This window comes from Hemitrygon akajei, chromosome 16 (genome assembly GCF_048418815.1).
Source record: "Hemitrygon akajei chromosome 16, sHemAka1.3, whole genome shotgun sequence".
NCBI lineage: Eukaryota > Metazoa > Chordata > Chondrichthyes > Myliobatiformes > Dasyatidae > Hemitrygon > Hemitrygon akajei.
In genome coordinates, this window is record NC_133139.1 from 83,067,604 (window position 1) to 83,086,456 (window position 18,853).

At 45.3% G+C, this 18,853-nt stretch overlaps 1 protein-coding gene across 1 annotated transcript in view; it reads left to right on the top strand.

Moving 5' to 3' along the window:
• The window catches only part of LOC140740240 (intercellular adhesion molecule 1-like), a 48,869-nt gene extending 35,884 nt beyond the window's left edge, over positions 1 to 12,985 (top strand). The window contains exons 6-8 of the mRNA XM_073069341.1: positions 1,205 to 1,450; positions 3,611 to 3,901; positions 7,033 to 12,985. Coding sequence (XP_072925442.1) covers positions 1,205 to 1,450; positions 3,611 to 3,901; positions 7,033 to 7,310 — 815 coding nt within the window. The 3' untranslated portion in view covers positions 7,311 to 12,985. The remainder of the gene's footprint in view (positions 1 to 1,204; positions 1,451 to 3,610; positions 3,902 to 7,032) is intronic.
• Positions 12,986 to 18,853: the final 5,868 nt, after the last annotated feature.

Sequence of the window (18,853 nt, forward strand, 5' to 3'; positions counted from 1 at the left end):
GGTGCAGAGGAGATTTACAAGGATGCTGCCTGGATTGGGGAGCATGCCTTATGAGAATAGATTGAGTGAACTCGGCCTTTTCTCCTTGGAGCAACGGAGGATGAGAGGTGACCTGATAGAGGTGTACAAGATAATGAGAGGAATTGATTGTGTGGATAGTCAGAGGCTTTTTCCCAGGACTGAAATGGCTAGCATGAGAGGGCAATAGTTTTAAGGTGCTTGGAAGTAGGTACAGAGGAGATGTCAGGGCTAAGTATTTTACTCGGAGAGTGATGAGTGCGTGGAATGGGCTACTGGCAGCGGCAGTGGAAGTGGAAATGATAGGGTCTTTTAAAAGACTCCTGCATGGATACATAGAGCTTAGAAAAATAGAGGGCTATGGGTAAGCCTAGGTAGTTCTGAGGTAAGGACATGTTTGGCACAGCTTTGTCAGCCAAAGGACCTGTATTGTGCTGTAGGGTTTCTGTATTTCTGTTCTATGTTTCAGCATATCCTTTCTTAGATAAGGGGCCTAAAACTGCTCACAATACTCCAAGTGAGGCCTCACCAGTGCTTCATAAAGCCTCAACATTACCTCCTTGCTTTTATATTTTAGTCCTCTCAAAATGGTCTGAAAATCACTTGGACAGGTCCATAGATAGGAAAGTTTATTCGCATTTCGATCAAACATTAGCATGTAAGTGACTCTGACTGTGGAATGATTGTTGGTGCCAGACAGGGTGGTTTGAGTATCTCAAGCTGCTGACCTACTGAGATTTTCAGGCACAACAAGAGTTGCCGAGAATGGTGTGAAAAACAAAACACATCCAGTGGGTGGTGATTCTGTGGACAAAAGCAGCTTGTTAACAAGAAAAGTCAGAGGAGACTGGCCAGAGTGGTTCAAGCTGACAGGAAAGTGACAGTAACTCAAATAACCACTTGTTAAACAGTGGTGTGCAGAAGAGCATCTCTGAATGCACAACACGTCGAACCATGAAGTGGATGGGCTACAGCAGCAGAAGACCACACTGGGCTCTTCAGGTATACCTAATAAAGTGGCCACTGAGTGTGTTTGACTTGCTGTGCTTGGTGGTAGCACAGGGTATTAAAGTAAAAGTCTCTCTTACTCTGAGAAGTGGAACTTGGTCAGCACCAAAATCACCAAGGAACAATTCTGTGCTCTTAACTTTCAGCTTTTAATTTCTATTTTTAACCAAATTTACAGATTCTCCAAAGAAAGCACAGATCTCCAGAAAGCAGGACTGGATTGAAGGGGAATCCCAGATTTTAACCTGTCGCGCAGATGCCAACCCAGTTCCTGATGTGCACTGGATCAAAGATGGAAAAACGATTAGTCGTGGTGAGAGACTGCACGTCCCCTCGGTCCAGCTGGGAGACGGTGGTCGGTACATTTGCAGAGTCAGCAATGATATTGGTTCCACCAGCTCCTCTCATGATGTAAACATCTTGTGTAAGTATAGGAGGTTTCTTTGTGGAATAGACCATAAGACATAGGAGTAGAATAAGTTGCTTTATTCCCTGCCTGTACAATATCATCACACAGTCAGATCAAAAACAAACAAAATATGCCCAGGGCACAAGGGATTGGCAGCTCTGCAAAATGGAACTTCAGTTAATGTCTGAGTTAAAGGACAGCACTGGGCCAGTGTAGGACCTCCTCAGAACCCCACTGTAAAGTCAGCCTAAATGAGGGGTGCCAAACCCCTTTGGGGGTCGTGTGTCCAAATTGGTGATGATCTTCTGAAAAATGTCTGTTGTGTGTCATGGTAATTTTGTGCCGAAATTATCAGGGATCAGCTTCATTCACCATATACAAAGCATGGATTAGGAATTTGCGGTGGTGTGTGGGTGAGGGTGTGACCGTGACAAAGTACAACAACATTCAACATTTATAGAGAATTATGTAAAAATAAAGTTGAAAGCATGAATGTGGAGTAAAACGTGCATAAATATTGAAACACAAGCATGGATTTACGATATGAACAACATGATCAAAAATGGTTTAAAGTGTTTACAGTGCAGTGATATGATGGGGTTAATAGATATCATTGATTATTAAATCAGTTAAAATAGATAAGAACTCTTTGAAAGAAAAACCTTTATTTATAGTAAATACCCTTATTTATTAGTAGGAATTTATTCCTTAGAGTGTAGAAAATTGAGAAGAGATTGTACAGAGGTATACAATATTATGAGGGGTATCGATAGGGTAAATGCCAGCAGGCTTTTCCAACTGAGATTGGGTGGGACTACAACCAGAGGTTATGAGGTGGGGTGAAACATGAGACATTCAAGGAGAACATGAGGGGAGCCTTCTTCACTTAGTGGTGTGACAGTGTGGAATGAGCTGCCAGCACAAGTGGCGGTTTCAACGTTTATGCAGAGTTTGGGTAGGTTCATGGATGGTAGAGATATGGAGGGCTACGGTCGCCTGTTTCTGTGCTGTACTTTTCTATGACTCCATAACAATGTGTAATTGTTACTTACACATAAATAACAATTTGTACATTCATTATGTTACCATTAATAAAAGTATAACAGACAAGATTGAAATAAATGAAAGAATCAAAAGAATCAAGGGGCATTGCTGCATGCCAACAGAGTTTCTGCATTTGCCATCCTGGGCACACATGCCATAGGTTCACCAACACCCCTGGCCTCGATTTTGTGCTCCATTCTCTGGCGTACAACTTAAATCCAGAACAGTTTGAAACGAGACTGGCGGTGCTCCCGTGAGCCACAGTGGACACGGTGAGTTAGTGCTGAGATTCTTCACCTCGTGTTTCCTGGAGAAAACTGTGGGCTGGGGCCAAATCCCACCCACCAGAGAAACAGACAGTGGGATTGCTCCCTGCACAAGGCTCTCTTAAAATGCTTCTGGTTGAGAGGAGCTCATGTGGCTCGAGAGAGAATCTGTTGTTTCTCAGCCTGACAACGACAAGAGTTCTGGGCTCATCACATAGAGAGATGGTTTGTTTACTGAGAGAGGACTCTGGAATGAAGGCTCTCGGGATTTTGACCACAGCTGCTCAGGAGTGAGCTCAGCACACAGTCCAATGTGATTTTCCAGCCCTCTGAATACACAGTGTAGTGATGTCTAGTCGCCTCATTATAGGAAAGATGAGGAAGCTTTAGAGATGGTGCAGAGGAGATTGAGCAGGATGCTGCCTGGGTTAGAGAGCATGTCTTCTATGCAAAGGCTGAGTGAGCTCTTTGGAGCCAAGGAGGATGAGTGTATCAGATTGTAAGAGGCGTAGGAAGAGTGAGCACCAGTGCCTTATTCCCAGGCAGGTAATGGCTGTAGCAGAGGAGATCCTTTTATGGTGAGCCAGGGAGTCAGAGGCAGGTTTTTACAGAGAAGGAGGAAGTGTCTGGACTGCACTGTCAGGGGTGGGTGTTCAGTCGGATACATAAGGGACTTTTAAGAGACTTAGATAGGCATGTGAATGAATGAAGAATGGAGGACGATGGGCTGTGTAGGAGGGAGGGGTTGGGTTGTTGATGGAATAGGTTTATAAAGGTCAGTACAACATCATGGGACAAAGGGCCCACCCTGTTCTGTGTCCTATGGGAGGAGCTGGTTAATTTCACTCTTTTCACTCTTTTCCAGATAAACCACGAAACACAACTATATCAGTAAATAACAAAACCGTGTCCGGGCTTACAGTCTTCATCAGAGAAGATGATGAAGTTACAATGACCTGTCACTCCATTGGAAACCCCCATGTAACACTGGGATGGGAAAAGCCCAGTCAGGGCATCAAAGGGTTCTCCACATCTCCCGGCGGTCCTGGGGTTCTCCACATTTCCAAGGCAACATCAGAACACAAAGGAATTTACAGGTGTAGAGCCAGCAATGAACTTGGAACAGATGAGGAGCAAGTGGAAATCACGATGGAAGGTCAGTGAGTTACCTTGGTCACAGTGCATGGATGAGAAAATAAATAATTAACCCTTTCAGAGCCGAGATATCATCCCCGTGTGATCACGAGTAAATGCTGAGAGTTATGACACGCCCAGGATTAACAAAGGTGTACAGTTTCTCTCTACATCAGACCGTGCGTGGCTCATTGGATGGTACTCCTGCTTCGAGTCGGGAGATTGTCGGTTCAATCCCTCTCGAGTAACTTGGGCATTAAAACCAGGCGAGTGTCCTGTGCAGTACTGAGAAAGCAGTCTCAGACATACCAGCTGTCAGGTGGAGTGTTAAACTGAGCTCCTGTCTGGTTCCTGAGATTGACGTCCTGTTATTCATTATTTTCCCCTATTCCTCTGCGCACTAACAGCAAAGGAGCAAATGGGCAAAAACGAGAAAGTCTGTAGATGCTGGAAATCCAAAGCAACACTAACAAAGTTCTGGAGGAACTCAGCAGGCCAGGCAGCATCCGTGGAAGAGTAAACAGTTGCTGTTTCGGGCCGGGACCCAACGTGATGTCCCTTCGTGAGTCCTGCTGAAGGGTCTCTGTCCGAAACCTTGACCGTTTACTCTTCTCCATAGATGCTGCCTGGCCTGTTGAGTTCCTCCCGCATTTTGTGTGTTGAAATATGCAAACTACCTTTAAGAGTAATGAAGAAAGAAAATGTTGGGATACTCAGCAGGTCCAGCAGCATCTTGGAAGAGAGAAACAGAGCTTCAAGTCGGATCTAATGAATGGTCATTGGTCTGGAAAGTTAACCCTGTTTACTGCCAAGTACTCCTATTCCTGTGTTTTTATTCAGATTTCCAGCATCTGTACTGTTTTGCTTTGAGATCTCTCCCTCAAACAGTGCTGCTGTGTAAATGGCCCTTGACTGTTTGTACCAGTCTACGTTTCGGGCTGACACCCTTCCTCAGGACAGAGAACGAAGGGGGAAGACTCCAGACTAAAACTTGGGTGGAGGGGAGGGATAGCTAGAAGGTGATAGGTGAAGCTAGGTGGATGGGAAAGATGAAGGACTGGAGAGGAAGGAATCCGATAGAAGATGGTGGACCACAGGAGAAAGGGAACGAGGAGGGGACCCGGGGGAGCTGGTAGGCAAGTCAGAAGAGGTAACAGCTCTCAGGAGGGAATAGCAAAAGAGGAAAGTGGGAGGGAATTTTTTTTGAACCGAAAGGAGAAATCGAGATTTATGCCATCAGGTTGGAGGCTACCCAGGGGGAATACAAGGTGATGTTCCTTCACCCTGAGGGTGGCCTCATCTTGGTACAAAGTAGACCATGGATGGACATGAATGGGAGTCAGAATTAAAATGTTTTGATAGATGGAGTAGAGGTGCTCAACAAAGCTGTCCCCTGATGAATGGTGGATCTCATCAATGTAGAAGAGGCCACATTGGGAGCACCGGACACAATAGACAACCCAGTAGATTCACAGGGGACGTGTTGCCTCACCTGGAAGGACTGTCTGGGGCCCTGAACGGACGTAAGGGAGGATGTGAATGGGCAGCTCTAGCACTTTGGCCACTTTCAAGGATACGTGCCAGGTGAAAGTTTAATGAGGAGGGAAAAATGAGGGAATTACTGAGGGAGTGATCTCTGCAGAGAGAGTGAGGAGGTAAAGATATGTTTAGTGGTAGAATGAGATGGTGGACATTGATGAGAATGATGTGTTGGATGCAGAGGCTCACGGGGTTGTAGGTAAGGACAAGAGGACCTTGATCACTGTTAAGGTGGTGGGACGATGGAGTGAGCACGGATGGTCGGAAAATGCAGGAGATGCGGGTGAGGGTGGCAACATCTTTCGTACGAAAGGACAAGCAGAAGGGAACGCTATTCCAAATGTGGCCCCACTGACATCCTGTACAGCTGCTACCCTTGACGCTCTGACTGAAGAAGCCTTTGTCCCCATACCGTCTGCCTGTGACACCACTTTAACGGAACTGAGATCTCTGGATCTCTCTATTCCACAGCACACCCCAGGGCTCTGCCGTTCACTGTGAAAAGTCCTACACTGATTTCACTTCCCAAAATGCAACACCTCGCACTGATTGATCGATTGAGTTCCAACACGGGACAGTCCTTTCCGGCCCTTCGAGCTGCGGCGCCTAGCAACCCCCGATTTAACCCGAGCCCAATCACGGGACAGTTTGCAACGACCAATTAACCTACCAGCTGGTACGTCTTTGGACAGTGGGAGGAACTCCATGCAATCTCCATAGAGACAGTTGAATCTGGGTCGCTGGTCCTGTAAAGCTGTGCTAACCACTGTTACCTTGCCACCATATCAGAATTAAACTCCATTTGCTATTCCTCTGTTTACTTACGTAGCTGATCAAGATTTCTCTGCAATTCCTGATTACCATCTTCACTGTCCATGATGCCAGCTGTGCTTCTTGTCATCTGCAAACTTTCTAAACATGTCCCTGTATGTTCTCGACCAAATAGCGATGGGCCTCACTCTGAACCCTGGGCACACAGCTCATCACGGGCTTCCAACCCGAGGGAGCACTCTCTGAGGTGCTGCCTTTCAGCCGAGGAATTAAACAGCCTGCTTTTTTTTTGCTGGGGGGTGGAGGGGGATCATTGCTTGCTGCCACTGACGTTCAGGAGGTGGAGCTGGGAGGTAGGACTTTGGGGTTCTCATGTTTAACTGTCATTCATTCTTTGGGGCACTTCTCTGTTTTCGTGGACATTTGCAAAGAAAAAGCACTTCAGATAGTATATTGCATGCATTTCTCTGACATCAAATTGGGCCTTTGGACCTTTGAAACTTTGCAAACAAAATGACAAACTCCAAGAAGAGCAGATGCATTCCAGTGGGATCCTGGTCACTGTTTGCTCCTCAATCAGCGTTATTAAAGCAGATTATGGCATTGCCTTGTGTTTGTTTCTAGGACTTGCTGGGTGAAATTTGGCAAGAATGATTGTGATGTCAAAATGTTTGTTGTGTAGTATGTGTTTTTTAGAAAATGAGAAAGCATGGGAGATAAACCAGTAATGTCCATGAAATGTACAAAATTGTGGGATTTTCAGAAGGATCAGTGGTTGTACAATTGATGTATTTGCCTGAGACGGTTAATGATTGTGTAATGGCTTTTGTGCATGTTCCCCAGGTGATGATTGGAAGATGGCACTGATGATCTCGCTACCCATCCTAATACTGTTACTCCTGCTGATAGTCGCCTGGATCCTAATAAACAGGGCTCGGAAAACAGGGCATTACAAGGTCATGAATGCAGTACCCCACAAAAATCAGGAAATCCCTTCTGGGAATGATCAGGAATCTTTTCCTTTAAAAGAAGTGAATTCAGACAAAGTTCTAAACAATAACCACTCACAGACTAATATAAATGGTGTTACATCGATCAATTCTGCACAGATAAAACAATAATTTAATGACTATTGTTACTGAGGGACACTGCTGATTCCAATACTACAGTCCATCGGCAACATATACTGTGCTAAATGCAAGGACACTTCACTCCCAAGAGTGTTGAATTCCGGGCTGTTTTTGAATCAATTCATCAAAATGTTGATTTGGATTTCTACAAAGACGGAGTCACCACCTGAACATGGCCATCGGGGCTAATTCAGCAGTAAGAGCATTTGAGCCCGGCAACTTTCCGTCCCGCTCATGGAAATTACCATTGGATCACAGACTTGTTCACGTGTTGCAAACATCTACTTCCGTGGTAACTATTTGCATGAATGACACAAATATTCTCTTTATATTCTGTTACAAGTGGATAAAATGTGAGACAACACCTTTTGCAACATTCTCATCCTCGTGTTTAAATAGTCGATATCCGATCACTTTCTATCCCTGTAATCTCCTCCAGTGACACAACTCACCGAGGACTTTCTGGCTGTCCATTGCTGATTCATCCCTGCACTAGGGGGAGCTGTGCTTGCAGCTGCCTTCAGTGTTAAACTCTGCAGTTCCCGGCCCCGACCACACGGTGTCTCTCTCTTGTTTAGCATCCCCTGATGTCCATCGATGTACGGTTCTGGGAGTGTTATAAATAGAAGTCAGGGGCGTTCTGGCCGAGTGCACTCCTAAATAAATTTGTGTTCTAATCATACCCAGACCCAATTCCATTGAATATATTTAGTGATGGCGCATCCACAACCTGTGCATGAAGAATTCCATCAATTTACAGCTGGAGAGAAGAAATTCCTCCCTAATTCAGTCCCGAATGACCACCCACTCACCCCGAAACTTTGCCTCTCGTTGCATAGTCTTCCATTTTTAGAAAGTGCAGCCATCCTGATTCCTCTCACATTGAGATGGGTTCTTCTAACCTCTAGTGGTTAGTGGTGCACCACCTGTTTGTGGAGAGTTGTATTTACAATCTTCACAAACTAACTTTTTTTCTCTAAATCATTCAGAAAAATATGGAAAAAACTGGTCAGTTTCTCTGTAAAATCTGGCTGTACACAATTCTCAGGGCTAACATTTCTCATTTCACACAGTCAACAAGCAGGGATATATCGTAAGCAACACAGAAACATTTAGGAGGAACACAGCAAGTCCCACAGCACCTCTGGAAATGAATAAACACTCGACGTTTCAGGCCGAGATCCTTCATCAGGACTGGAAAGGAAGGGGGAAGACAACAGAATTAAATGGTAGGGTGAGGGGAAGCAGGATAGCCTGAAAATGAGATGTGAAGGCAGGTGGGAAAGGTAAAGGGCTGGAGAGTGGATCAGAGGAGAAAGGGAAAGAGGAGGAGCACTGGCAGGAGGTGACAGGCAGGTGAGAAGAGCTAAGGAGTCAGAGTGGGGAACAGAAGAAGGGGGGGGGGGGGGTGGAGGGAAAATTCCTTTTACCTGAAGGACAAATTGATATCCATTATAAAGAAATATCATAATAAAGAGAGAATCAATTTTATTTGTCCTATACAATTAGGAATTTGCTGTGGTGTGTCGGTGTGACATGCAACTAAAGACAAATATAAAAACAAAGTTCAAAGTAGAGAGATGGTGTCAAATGTGCATAAATATTGGCATATATTTGTCCAGCCTTCTTAAACACTTGACTACCATTCATGCTCTGCATCTAGAACAAGGTCAGATCTGGGAGGGAGAGTACTTCAAATAGTCTTGCAGCCAGAATAGTTCTGAGAGTCCATTGAAATTGTGGTTACTGCCAGAGGAGCTTGTGCTCTGGAACTGGAATTGTAATGAGAGCAGTATCGTATGTAGAGAGATACAGTGAAAAGCTTGTCTTGCTGATCAATTCACCACACGGTGCACTGAGGTAGTACAAGGGAAAACAATATCAGAATGCAGAGTAACGTGTAACAGTGACAGTGGGTGCAGTGCAGGCAGAAAATAAGGTACTAGAGTGTAACGAGGCAGGTTGTGAGGTCAAGAGTCTATTGTACTTATAACAGCGGGGTAGAAGCAGTCCCTGAGCCTGCTGCTGTGTGCTTTCAGACTCTTGTATCTCCGGCCCATATGGAGAGGGGAGAAGAGAGAATGTCTGGGGTGGGAGGGGTCTTTGATGATGCCAGTTGCTTTCTTCAGGGAGGGGGACGTATAGACAGAGTCTCTGAAAGGGAGGTTGGTTTCCATGATGTGCTGAGCTGTGTCCACACTTTCTGCAGTTTCTTGTGTTGACGGGCAGAGCAGTTGTCATACCAAGCTGAGAGAGGCTGCTTCCCATGATGCATCAATTAAAAATCGGTCAGTGTCAATGGGGACATATCTACTTTGTTTAGCCTCGGGGGAAGTAGAGGCATTGGTGACATTTCCTGGCCATGGGATCTCTGTCCAAAGTTGACTGGACGGATAGCCTAGCAGAAAAGACAGTGGAACAGCAATGGCAGGTATTCTTGGGAATAATGCACAAGGTGCAAAATCAGTTCATCCCCCAGAGAAGGAAGGATTCAAAGGGGGGAAAGGGGCCACAGTGGTTGACAAAGGAAGTCAGAGATTGCATAGCATTAAAAAAAAGGAAGTATGACAGAGCTAAGGTGAGTGGGAGGACAGATGATTGGGAAGTTTTTAAGGAATAACAGAACTTAACTAAAAAGGCGATACGGGGAGAAAAAATGAGGTATGAACGCAAGCTAGCCAGGAATATAAAGGAAGATAGCAAAAGCTTTTTTAGGTATGTGAAGAGAAAGAAGATAGTTAAGAACAATGTTGGGCCCTTGAAGAATGAATTGGGTGAAAATGTTATGGGAAACAGAGAAATGGCAGAAGAATTTAATGAGTATTTTAGATCTGTTTTCACTAAGGAAGACACAAGCAATCTCCCAGATGTATGGATGGGCCAAGGACATAGGGTAACAGAGGAAATGAAACAGATTGACATTAGGAAGGAAATGGTGATGAGTAGACTGATGGGACTGAAGGCTGACAAATCCCCAGGTCCAGATGGTCTGCATCCTAGGGTACTAAAGGAGGTGGCCCTGGAAATTGCGGATGCATTGGTAATCATTTTCCAATGTTCCTTAGATTCAGGATCAGTTCCTGAGGATTGGAGAATGGCTAATGTTATCCCACTTTTTAAGAAAGGAGGGAGAGAGAAAACAGAGAACTATCGACCTGTCAGCCTGACATCGGTAGTGGGGAAGATGCTAGAGTCCATTATTAAGGATGAAATAGTGGCATATCTAGATAGCAGCGATAGGATTGGGCCGAGCCAGCATAGATTTACCAAGGGTAAATCATGCTTGACTAATCTGTTGGAGTTTTTCGAGGATGTAACCAGGAAGTTAGATGGGGGAGATCCAGTGGATGTAGTGTACCTCGATTTTCAGAAGGCATTTGATAAGGACCCACATAGGAGATTGGTGAGTAAAATCAAAGCTCAGGGCATTGGGGAGAAGACATTGACATGGATAGAAAACTGGTTGGCAGATAGAAAGCAAAGGGTAGCGGTGAATGGGTGTTTCTCGGAATGGCAGGTGGTGACTAGTGGGGTGCCTCAGGGCTCGGTATTGGGACCACAGCTGTTTACGATTTACGTCAACGATTTAGATGAAGGCATTGAGAATAACATCAGCAAATTTGCTGATGATACTAAGCTGGGTGGCAGTGTGACATGTGATGAGGATGTTAGGAGAATTCAGGGTGACTTGGATAGGCTGGGTGAGTGGGCAGATACTTGGCAGATGACGTTTAATGTGAATAAGTGTGAAGGAGTCCTTGTTCATCAGTCACTGAAGGTGAATGAGCAAGTGCAGCAGGCAGTGAAGAAGGCTTATGGAATGTTGGCCTTTATTACAAAGGGAATTGAGTACAAGAGCAAGGAAATCCTCTTGCATTTGTACAGAGTCCTGGTGAGACCACACCTGGAGTATTGTGTACAGTTTTGGTCTCCAGGGTTAAGGAAGGACATCCTGGCTGTAGAGGAAGTGCAGTGTAGATTCACGAGGTTAACTCCTGGGATGTCTGGACTGTCTTACGCAGAGAGGTTAGAGAGACTGGGCTTGTACAGGCTGGAATTAAGGAGATTGAGAGGGGATCTGATTGCAACATATAAGATTATTAAGGGATTGGACAAGATAGAGGCAGGAAATATGTTCCAGATGCTGGGAGAGTCCAGTACCAGAGGGCATGGTTTGAGAATAAGGGGTAGGTCATTTAGGACAGAGTTAAGGAAAAACTTCTTCTCCTAAAGAGTTGTGGGGGTCTGGAATGCACTGCCTCGGAAGGTAGTGGAGGCCAATTCTCTGGATGCTTTCAAGAAGGAGCTAGATAGGTATCTTATGGATAGGGGAATCAAGGGATATGGGGACAAGGCAGGAACCGGGTATTGATAGTAGATGATAAGCCGTGATCTCAAAATGGCGGTGCAGGCTCAAAGGGCCGAATGGTCTACTTCTGCACCTATTGTCTATTGTGAGGATGGGCAAGGAGAGGCTCATCCGCACTGCTAGGAACTTGAAGTTCTTAACAGTCTCCATCACAGTTTGTGCAGACAGGTGTGAGTGCACGGCACCACCCACCACCCCTCAACTCCCACCCAGACCTCCTAAAAGTCAATGAGCAGCTCTTTGGTGTTTCCTGCGCTGGGAAGGGTTGTTGCCTATCTGTCCCTTTCCTGCATACTGACTCAGTTTTTTGTCTCTCTGTCTCCTTCCTGTATACTGACTCAGTGAGATACAGCCCGCTACGCAACCTATCAGTCAGGTGTTCCCAACCTTTTTGATGCCATGGACCCCTACCATTAACTGAGGGGTCCGTGAACCCCAGGGTGGGAGCCAGTGGTATGAGTGGAGTTAGAGCAGAATCTGGCAGAGTGTGGAATGTTATATACCAGTGTTAAACAGTGACAAACACACCCCCACCAGTACTGTACCCAGTGTTACACAATTACAGACCCTACCCCATCATTACCGTACCCCAGTGTTACAGAATTACAAATCCTTCCCCATTACTGTAGCCAGTGTTACACAATCACATACCCTTCTCCACTATTTCTGTACCCCAGCATTACACAATTATAGACCTATCCCCACCAGTACTTTTCCCCAGAGTTGCAAATACAGACCTGTCCCCACTATTACTGTACCCCAGTGTGATGCATCAACTGTCTGATGTCCATTTTATTCCTGTAACTCCTAATTTTTGCTAAATTACTCATCTCATTTCTGCCTCAGTTTTGGACTCACCCAGTTGTGTTTCTGAAATCTAAATAATCAGGCTCAGTACTTTTCACTGCCTTGAGCTTTCTGATGTCACGTAACTACATTGTGGACTCAATCGAATTGCAAATACTTTATACTGTATTATAAACTGTTTCTGTTACAGCATTACAAGTATATCAGTACGCGTTTCACTGTCATATTTTTAAGCTTTTGTTGCAGCCGCTGACTGATATTTACTGTGTGTTATATTACATAGACACCCATAAACCATGTCTTGAGCAGACAATATTTTCAGCACTGGTATTCGTGTTCCTACCGCTCAGCAACATTGTCGATACTGATATAAAATGGTGTTTCTAGTCAACATGTTTATATAAGTAAATTTTAATGAAGTGAATGTATATTTTGAAAAAATATATTTTGTCAGTGAAGCACGATTAAACATCAATGTTGGTAAGAAGAATCTTTTCACACAGTGCCTGGTGTTGGAAGCAACTGAAGCCATGTCTCAGTCCACTGTGCTTGATCACACGTCAGGCACAATGTCCAACACCCACAGGGTCCTGCAGACGTTTCTCACCGTCTATTTTTCATTTATTGAGATGCAGAACAGGACAGGCCCTTCTGACCCTTTGAGCCACATCACCCAGCAACCCACCGATTTTAATCCTAGCCTCATCACATTGTCTTGTCCACTCATCCCCCCCATCCCTTCCCACCGATCTCCCTCCTGGCACTTATCCTTGTAAGCGGAACAAGTGCTACACCTGCCCTTACACTTGCTCCCTCACCATCATTCAGGGCCCCAGACAGTCCTTCCAGGTGAGGCGACAGTTCACCTGTGAGTCGGCTGGTGTGGTATACTGTGTCCGGTGCTCCCGGTGTGGCCTTTTATATATTGGTGAGACCCGACGCAGACTGGGAGACCGTTTCGCTGAACACCTACGCTCGGTCCGCCAGAGAAAGCAGGATCTCCCAGTGGCCACACATTTTAATTCCACGTCTGATTCCCATTCTGATATGTCTATCCGTGGCCTCCTCTACTGTCAAAATGAATCCAAACTCAGGTTGGAGGAACAACACCTTGTATACTGGCTGGGTAGCCTCCAACCTGATAGCATGAACATTGACTTCTCTAACTTCCGTTAATGCCCCTCCTCCCCTTCTTACCTCATCCCTGACATATTTAGTTGTTTGCCTGTTCTCCATCTCCCTCTGGTGCTTCTACCCTCCCCCCCCCCCCCCCCCACTTTCTTTCTCCCGAGGCCTCCCGTCCCATGATCTTTTCCCTTCTCCAGCTCTGTATCACTTTCACCAATCACCTTTCCAGCTCTTAGCTTCATCCCACCCCCTCCGGTCTTCTCCTATCATTTCGCATTTCCCCCTCCCCCCACTACTTTCAAATCTCTTACTATCTTTCCTTTGTTAGTCCTGATGAAGTGTCTCGGCCCGAAACGTCGACAGTGCTTCTCCTTGTAGATGCTGCCTGGCCTGCTGTGTTCCACCAGCATTTTGTGTGTGTTGTTGTTTGAATTTCCAGCATCTGCAGAGTTCCTCGTGTTTGCTCATCACAGGACAGTTTACAAAGACCAATTAACCTCAGAACCAGTACGTGTTTGGACTGTGGGAGAAAACCGGAGAACTGGGGGAAAACGCACGCATTCCACAGGGAGGATGTACCGACGCCTTAACGCCTTACGTTAGGACTGAACTCCTGATGCCCCAATCTATAATAGCGTTGTGCTAACCGCTATGCCACTGTGGTGCCCTCGAGGTGCTTCATAGAACATAGAAGCGACAGCACAAGAAGTGGCCATTTGGCCTGAACCAGCTAACGAGCAAATAAAAAACACCCAAACAGCCATCCCTCCCATCTACACCGTGTCCATATCCCTCCATCTTCCTTATAGCCATATGCCTATCTAAGTATCTCTTAAAAGCCTCTAATGTATTTGCATCTACCACTACACCAGGCAGTGCATTCCTGGCATTCACCACTCTGTGTAAAAAAACAACAAAAAACAAAAAAAACTGACCCCTTACATCCACCTGGAACCTGTTCCCTCTCACATTCAATGCCACCCCTCTGGTACTAGATGTTTCAACCCCAGGAAACAGATACGCTTTGTCCACCCTACGTCTGCCTCTCTTGTAATTCTCTATCAGATCACCCCTCAGTGATCCAGAGAAATCAACCGAAGGTTCTCCAGCCTGTCTTGATAGCACATGTCCTCTGAACCAGACAGCATCCTGGTAAACCTCTTCTGCATCCTCTCCAAAGCTTCAACGTCCTTCGTATGGTGAGGCAACCAGAACAGTATGTAATACTCCAGATGTGGCCTAATCAGAGTTTTATAAAGTTGCAACATATTCTCCTGACTTTTCAGAATTCAATGCCTCGAGTAATATAAGCAAAGATTCCATAAACCTTAACCACCTTATCAGCCTGTGTAGCCAGTTCCAAGGGACTGAACTTGGATCCCAAGATCTTTCTACTCAGCAACACTTAAGGATCTTGACCTTAACGGTGTACTGTCTCCTTGTATTTGCCCTACTAAAGTGCAGCACTTCACATATATCTGGGTTGAACTCCATCTGCCATTTATCTGCTCCTATCTCTAACTGATCTACATAGTGCTGTATTCTTTGCCAGTAGTCTACACTCAGTACAACTCCACCAATCTTGGTATAATCCACAAACTTACAACCCCCACCCCCCCCCATCTACATTTTTGTCCAGATAATCACAAACAGTAGGGGTACCTGCAGAGATCCATGCAGAACCCCACTAATTACAGACCTCCAGCTCGAATGAGTCCCTTCAACCTCTACCCTCTGTCTCATTTGGGCAAGCCAGTTCTGAATCCAAATAGCGAATTCGTCGTGGACCCCATGCGTCTGGATTAGCCTCCCAAGAAGAACTTTGTCAAACACCTTACTAGAATCCATGTAGACAACATCCACTGCCCTACCCTCATCAGACTTTCTCATCACCAGTCTTTGGTCTTAATCAGCTCAGCCACATTAAGTTCTTTGCTGAATCACTTCCTCCAGTTAAAATCTGTTACTCCAGGATCGCCTTATAAGTATTGACGAGCCCTGTCCTGTTCAGTAGTAAGTTGGTCACACAGAGTGATACAGCAGAGAAATGTTCCCATTGGCCACTGTGTTCATGCCGACTGAGATTAAATTCCATCAGTCATGACTCTGCCCACATTACCAACTCATCAATATCATCCGGCAGCCGATAACACTCCGGTCAACAAAGCAGTCAATGTCTGTCTCATCTGCACACTAACCAACTGCATTTACACCCAAGTTCATACTTTTTGCAGAAGGTAGGAATATCAGCGGTGATCCCTGTGGTACACCACAGCTCACAAGCTTCCAACTACAAAACCAAACACTTCATCACCCACACGTGCCCATTCAGCATCTAATTTGCCAGTTTTCCCTGTGAAACTCCCTAGTTTCCTTGGCTGCGTAAGTCGAGGGAAGACACTCTCAAGTCCCAGAAACTTGTGAGATTGAGATGGCTCGACCCACCCCAAACCCCGGTTTATGTGGATGCTGGGTAATTTGCTACCCTGTTACAAATTAGTGCCACGAAATAACAGACAGTACACTGCATACAATCAAAGGAATTATATTTATGAATCTCAACTAAAGGGTTAGTAAAGAATAACAAAAAGCATTAGGCCCCATTTTAATTAAACAGTCAAATGTACACAAATTGGAGCTCTTCTTGAACTTCTCTGTCACTCACACGCTGGGCCTACAGTCTGCGTGAATGCCCACACCATCTTTCAAACGTCGCTCACAATCCATTTTGAGCATCCAGGTCTCCCACCGATTGTATGCTACGACCAGTTCTCTCTAGTGTCTTCTCTCTTCATCTGCTGCTGAAACAGAACCCAAGACCAACCTTATCGTCCCTCACCCAGAAAGCATCTTGCTAACTGGAAGGCACACATTCCACATCATCCTTTATCTTCAACAATAACCCAAACAGGTAGAAAGCAGAACAGAGCTGCTAAATGAAATCCCTACAGCATAACAGTAAAGATGTGAAGCAGGACGTTACACCTGGATGCCATGGGCAAGTCCCATTCTCATTCCATCTTTCTCCATGCACGTCTGCATTATCTCTCTGTAATGCAGTACATTGAATCTTACACGTGCCCGTCCATTTCTCCAGAACTTCCTTCAACTTGCATTCTGAATCCTTCAAGTCTGGCTTTTGTTGAAGATGGATGGATTAAGGTTTTGGATTGGTTCAAACTCTCTGCTCTAAAATTTGGAGATTCATTGAAGGTGATCCTTGGTACGTAGGTGCTTCTCCCACAATGATTCTCTTTCTAAGTTCAGTTGGAATTTCTACATCAGGGAAATGAGGTAAGGCTCAAACAGCACAGCTCAGAACTCATTCACGTAGTTCATTAACACTGGCCAAAATGCTAGATTTATACTGCCCCTTCTGTGTTTAAATGCACTTGCTGGCCTCTCTCTCCCAACATGTAGTTAATCCTGTTTTCAGGTGCTTTGTAAGCTACCTTCCACCTCTAGACATTGCTTATCCTCTGACTCTGGTTGACTGCAGATTGTACTCAGCATGCTGAGACCTTTTCATTCTGTTTCTGACTGTGCAATGTGCCTCTTAAACACTGTAACCCATAAATGCAAATCTTTCTTTAAGCAGTTGCCATTTTGCTCCCAACTAATAGATCCCAATCTCAGCTGCTTGCTTATCAGATACCAGCACTGGTGTCCCTTTGTGTTCCTGCTTATCTACCTGCTGTACCCGTCTCCAGACTTAACACTCCCCTCCTCACGTCTTGCTCCATCAGCCTCTCATTTTCCCCCTCTCTTTTTCTGCCTTTGTCTAATCCACCGCCATTGTCTCCTAACTCCACTCAAAGCCATTTCCTCCTCGACCTGGTACAACGATCTATTGTCTTACTCCTTGTCACCTCACTAATCACTTTGGTCTGTCTCACCACTCCTCCTGAGGGAGCATCTCACTCCTCCCACTCTGACACGATGAAGGGCTTCACTCAAAGCAACACCATTCCCTTTTCTCCCACTGACGCTGCTTGAACACCCTGCAGCTTTCTGCCGGTTGAATGTCTGATGCAGGCTGTTATTACTCTACTTTCTTCTTTCTCTTTTTATTCCTGTTTTAAATACTCCCTCGTTTATCTTTTCTTGGTCAATATCCCTGCTTCCTAAGCTGCTTCCAGTCCTCAGGCTTATAGATTTCTTGGGACATCTGTGCTTTTTGAGAAGCTTCTCTGAGGAACTTACAAAAGTTGAAAATATTTGATGCAGAAGTTGGTTACTCTGTATTACATATTGTCTTTACTGTGACATTAAAAAATGCCGCCATATTAAAATAATGTGAATCTTTTCCTGTTCTCATGCAAACAGGAGTATTTTATTAAGTTTCTGTCCAGAGATGAGTGTGTTTAATAGGCTGGTTGATTAGAGTTCAAGGGTGTGCATGACCTTGTATGGGTGAAATGTAAAGCATGTGAGGCATTGGTGAGCTTGAGTGACAAGAGTTATTAATTGTACAATGAAAAATAAAGGGAGCATAAGTAAGTTCTAGGAAGCTGAAATCAGACAAAGCCCTCGAGAATATAAAGGAAGCAGGAAAGAAATTTGACCGGAAATTTGGAGAATTACAAAGGGTGAAGAAATATCCTTGCCAAGTAGGATTAAGGAGAATCTCAGGGTATTTTATAGGTGCATTGTGAATCACAAGTATAGGTCCAATTCTGGACAATAGAGGGCATTTAGTCACAAAGGCAGAGGAAGTGTGTGAGGCCCTTAATGAGAACTTTGCTTTGGTGTTCACCAGAGAGAAGATCATAGATGATGGCAAGATTAAGGGGGAGTATGCTGATTGGGTAATGAATGGACTCATTGGTAATAGTCAGCCTGGATCCCAGGGTATACAGAGCCTCCCCTTCCCTGCCGCCGCTCTTTTACCCAAGCGGTCACCGTGTCTGAGTACTGGGAGCACTGGGGTTCGGGAGCACTGGGTGCACTCGGCCCCGGTTAAGTTGGGGGATACGGTGGGTGGCCAATCCTCATCATGGTCACTGTCCTCAAACAGGGTCGGATGCCAGACGTGGGTTCGGGATCCCGTATTGGCCCTGGATCTCGCACGCAGCACTGGCGATCTAAACCTTCCTGTCTGTCCACATCTGCCTTTGTCTGTTTTCTTTGTTTCTCTCGTTCTCTTTTTCTTCTCCCATCTACCCATTCGCACTCTGCCTTTAACATTTCCCAACTCTTGGGATTTCCTTCTGACGTAGATACCTCTACA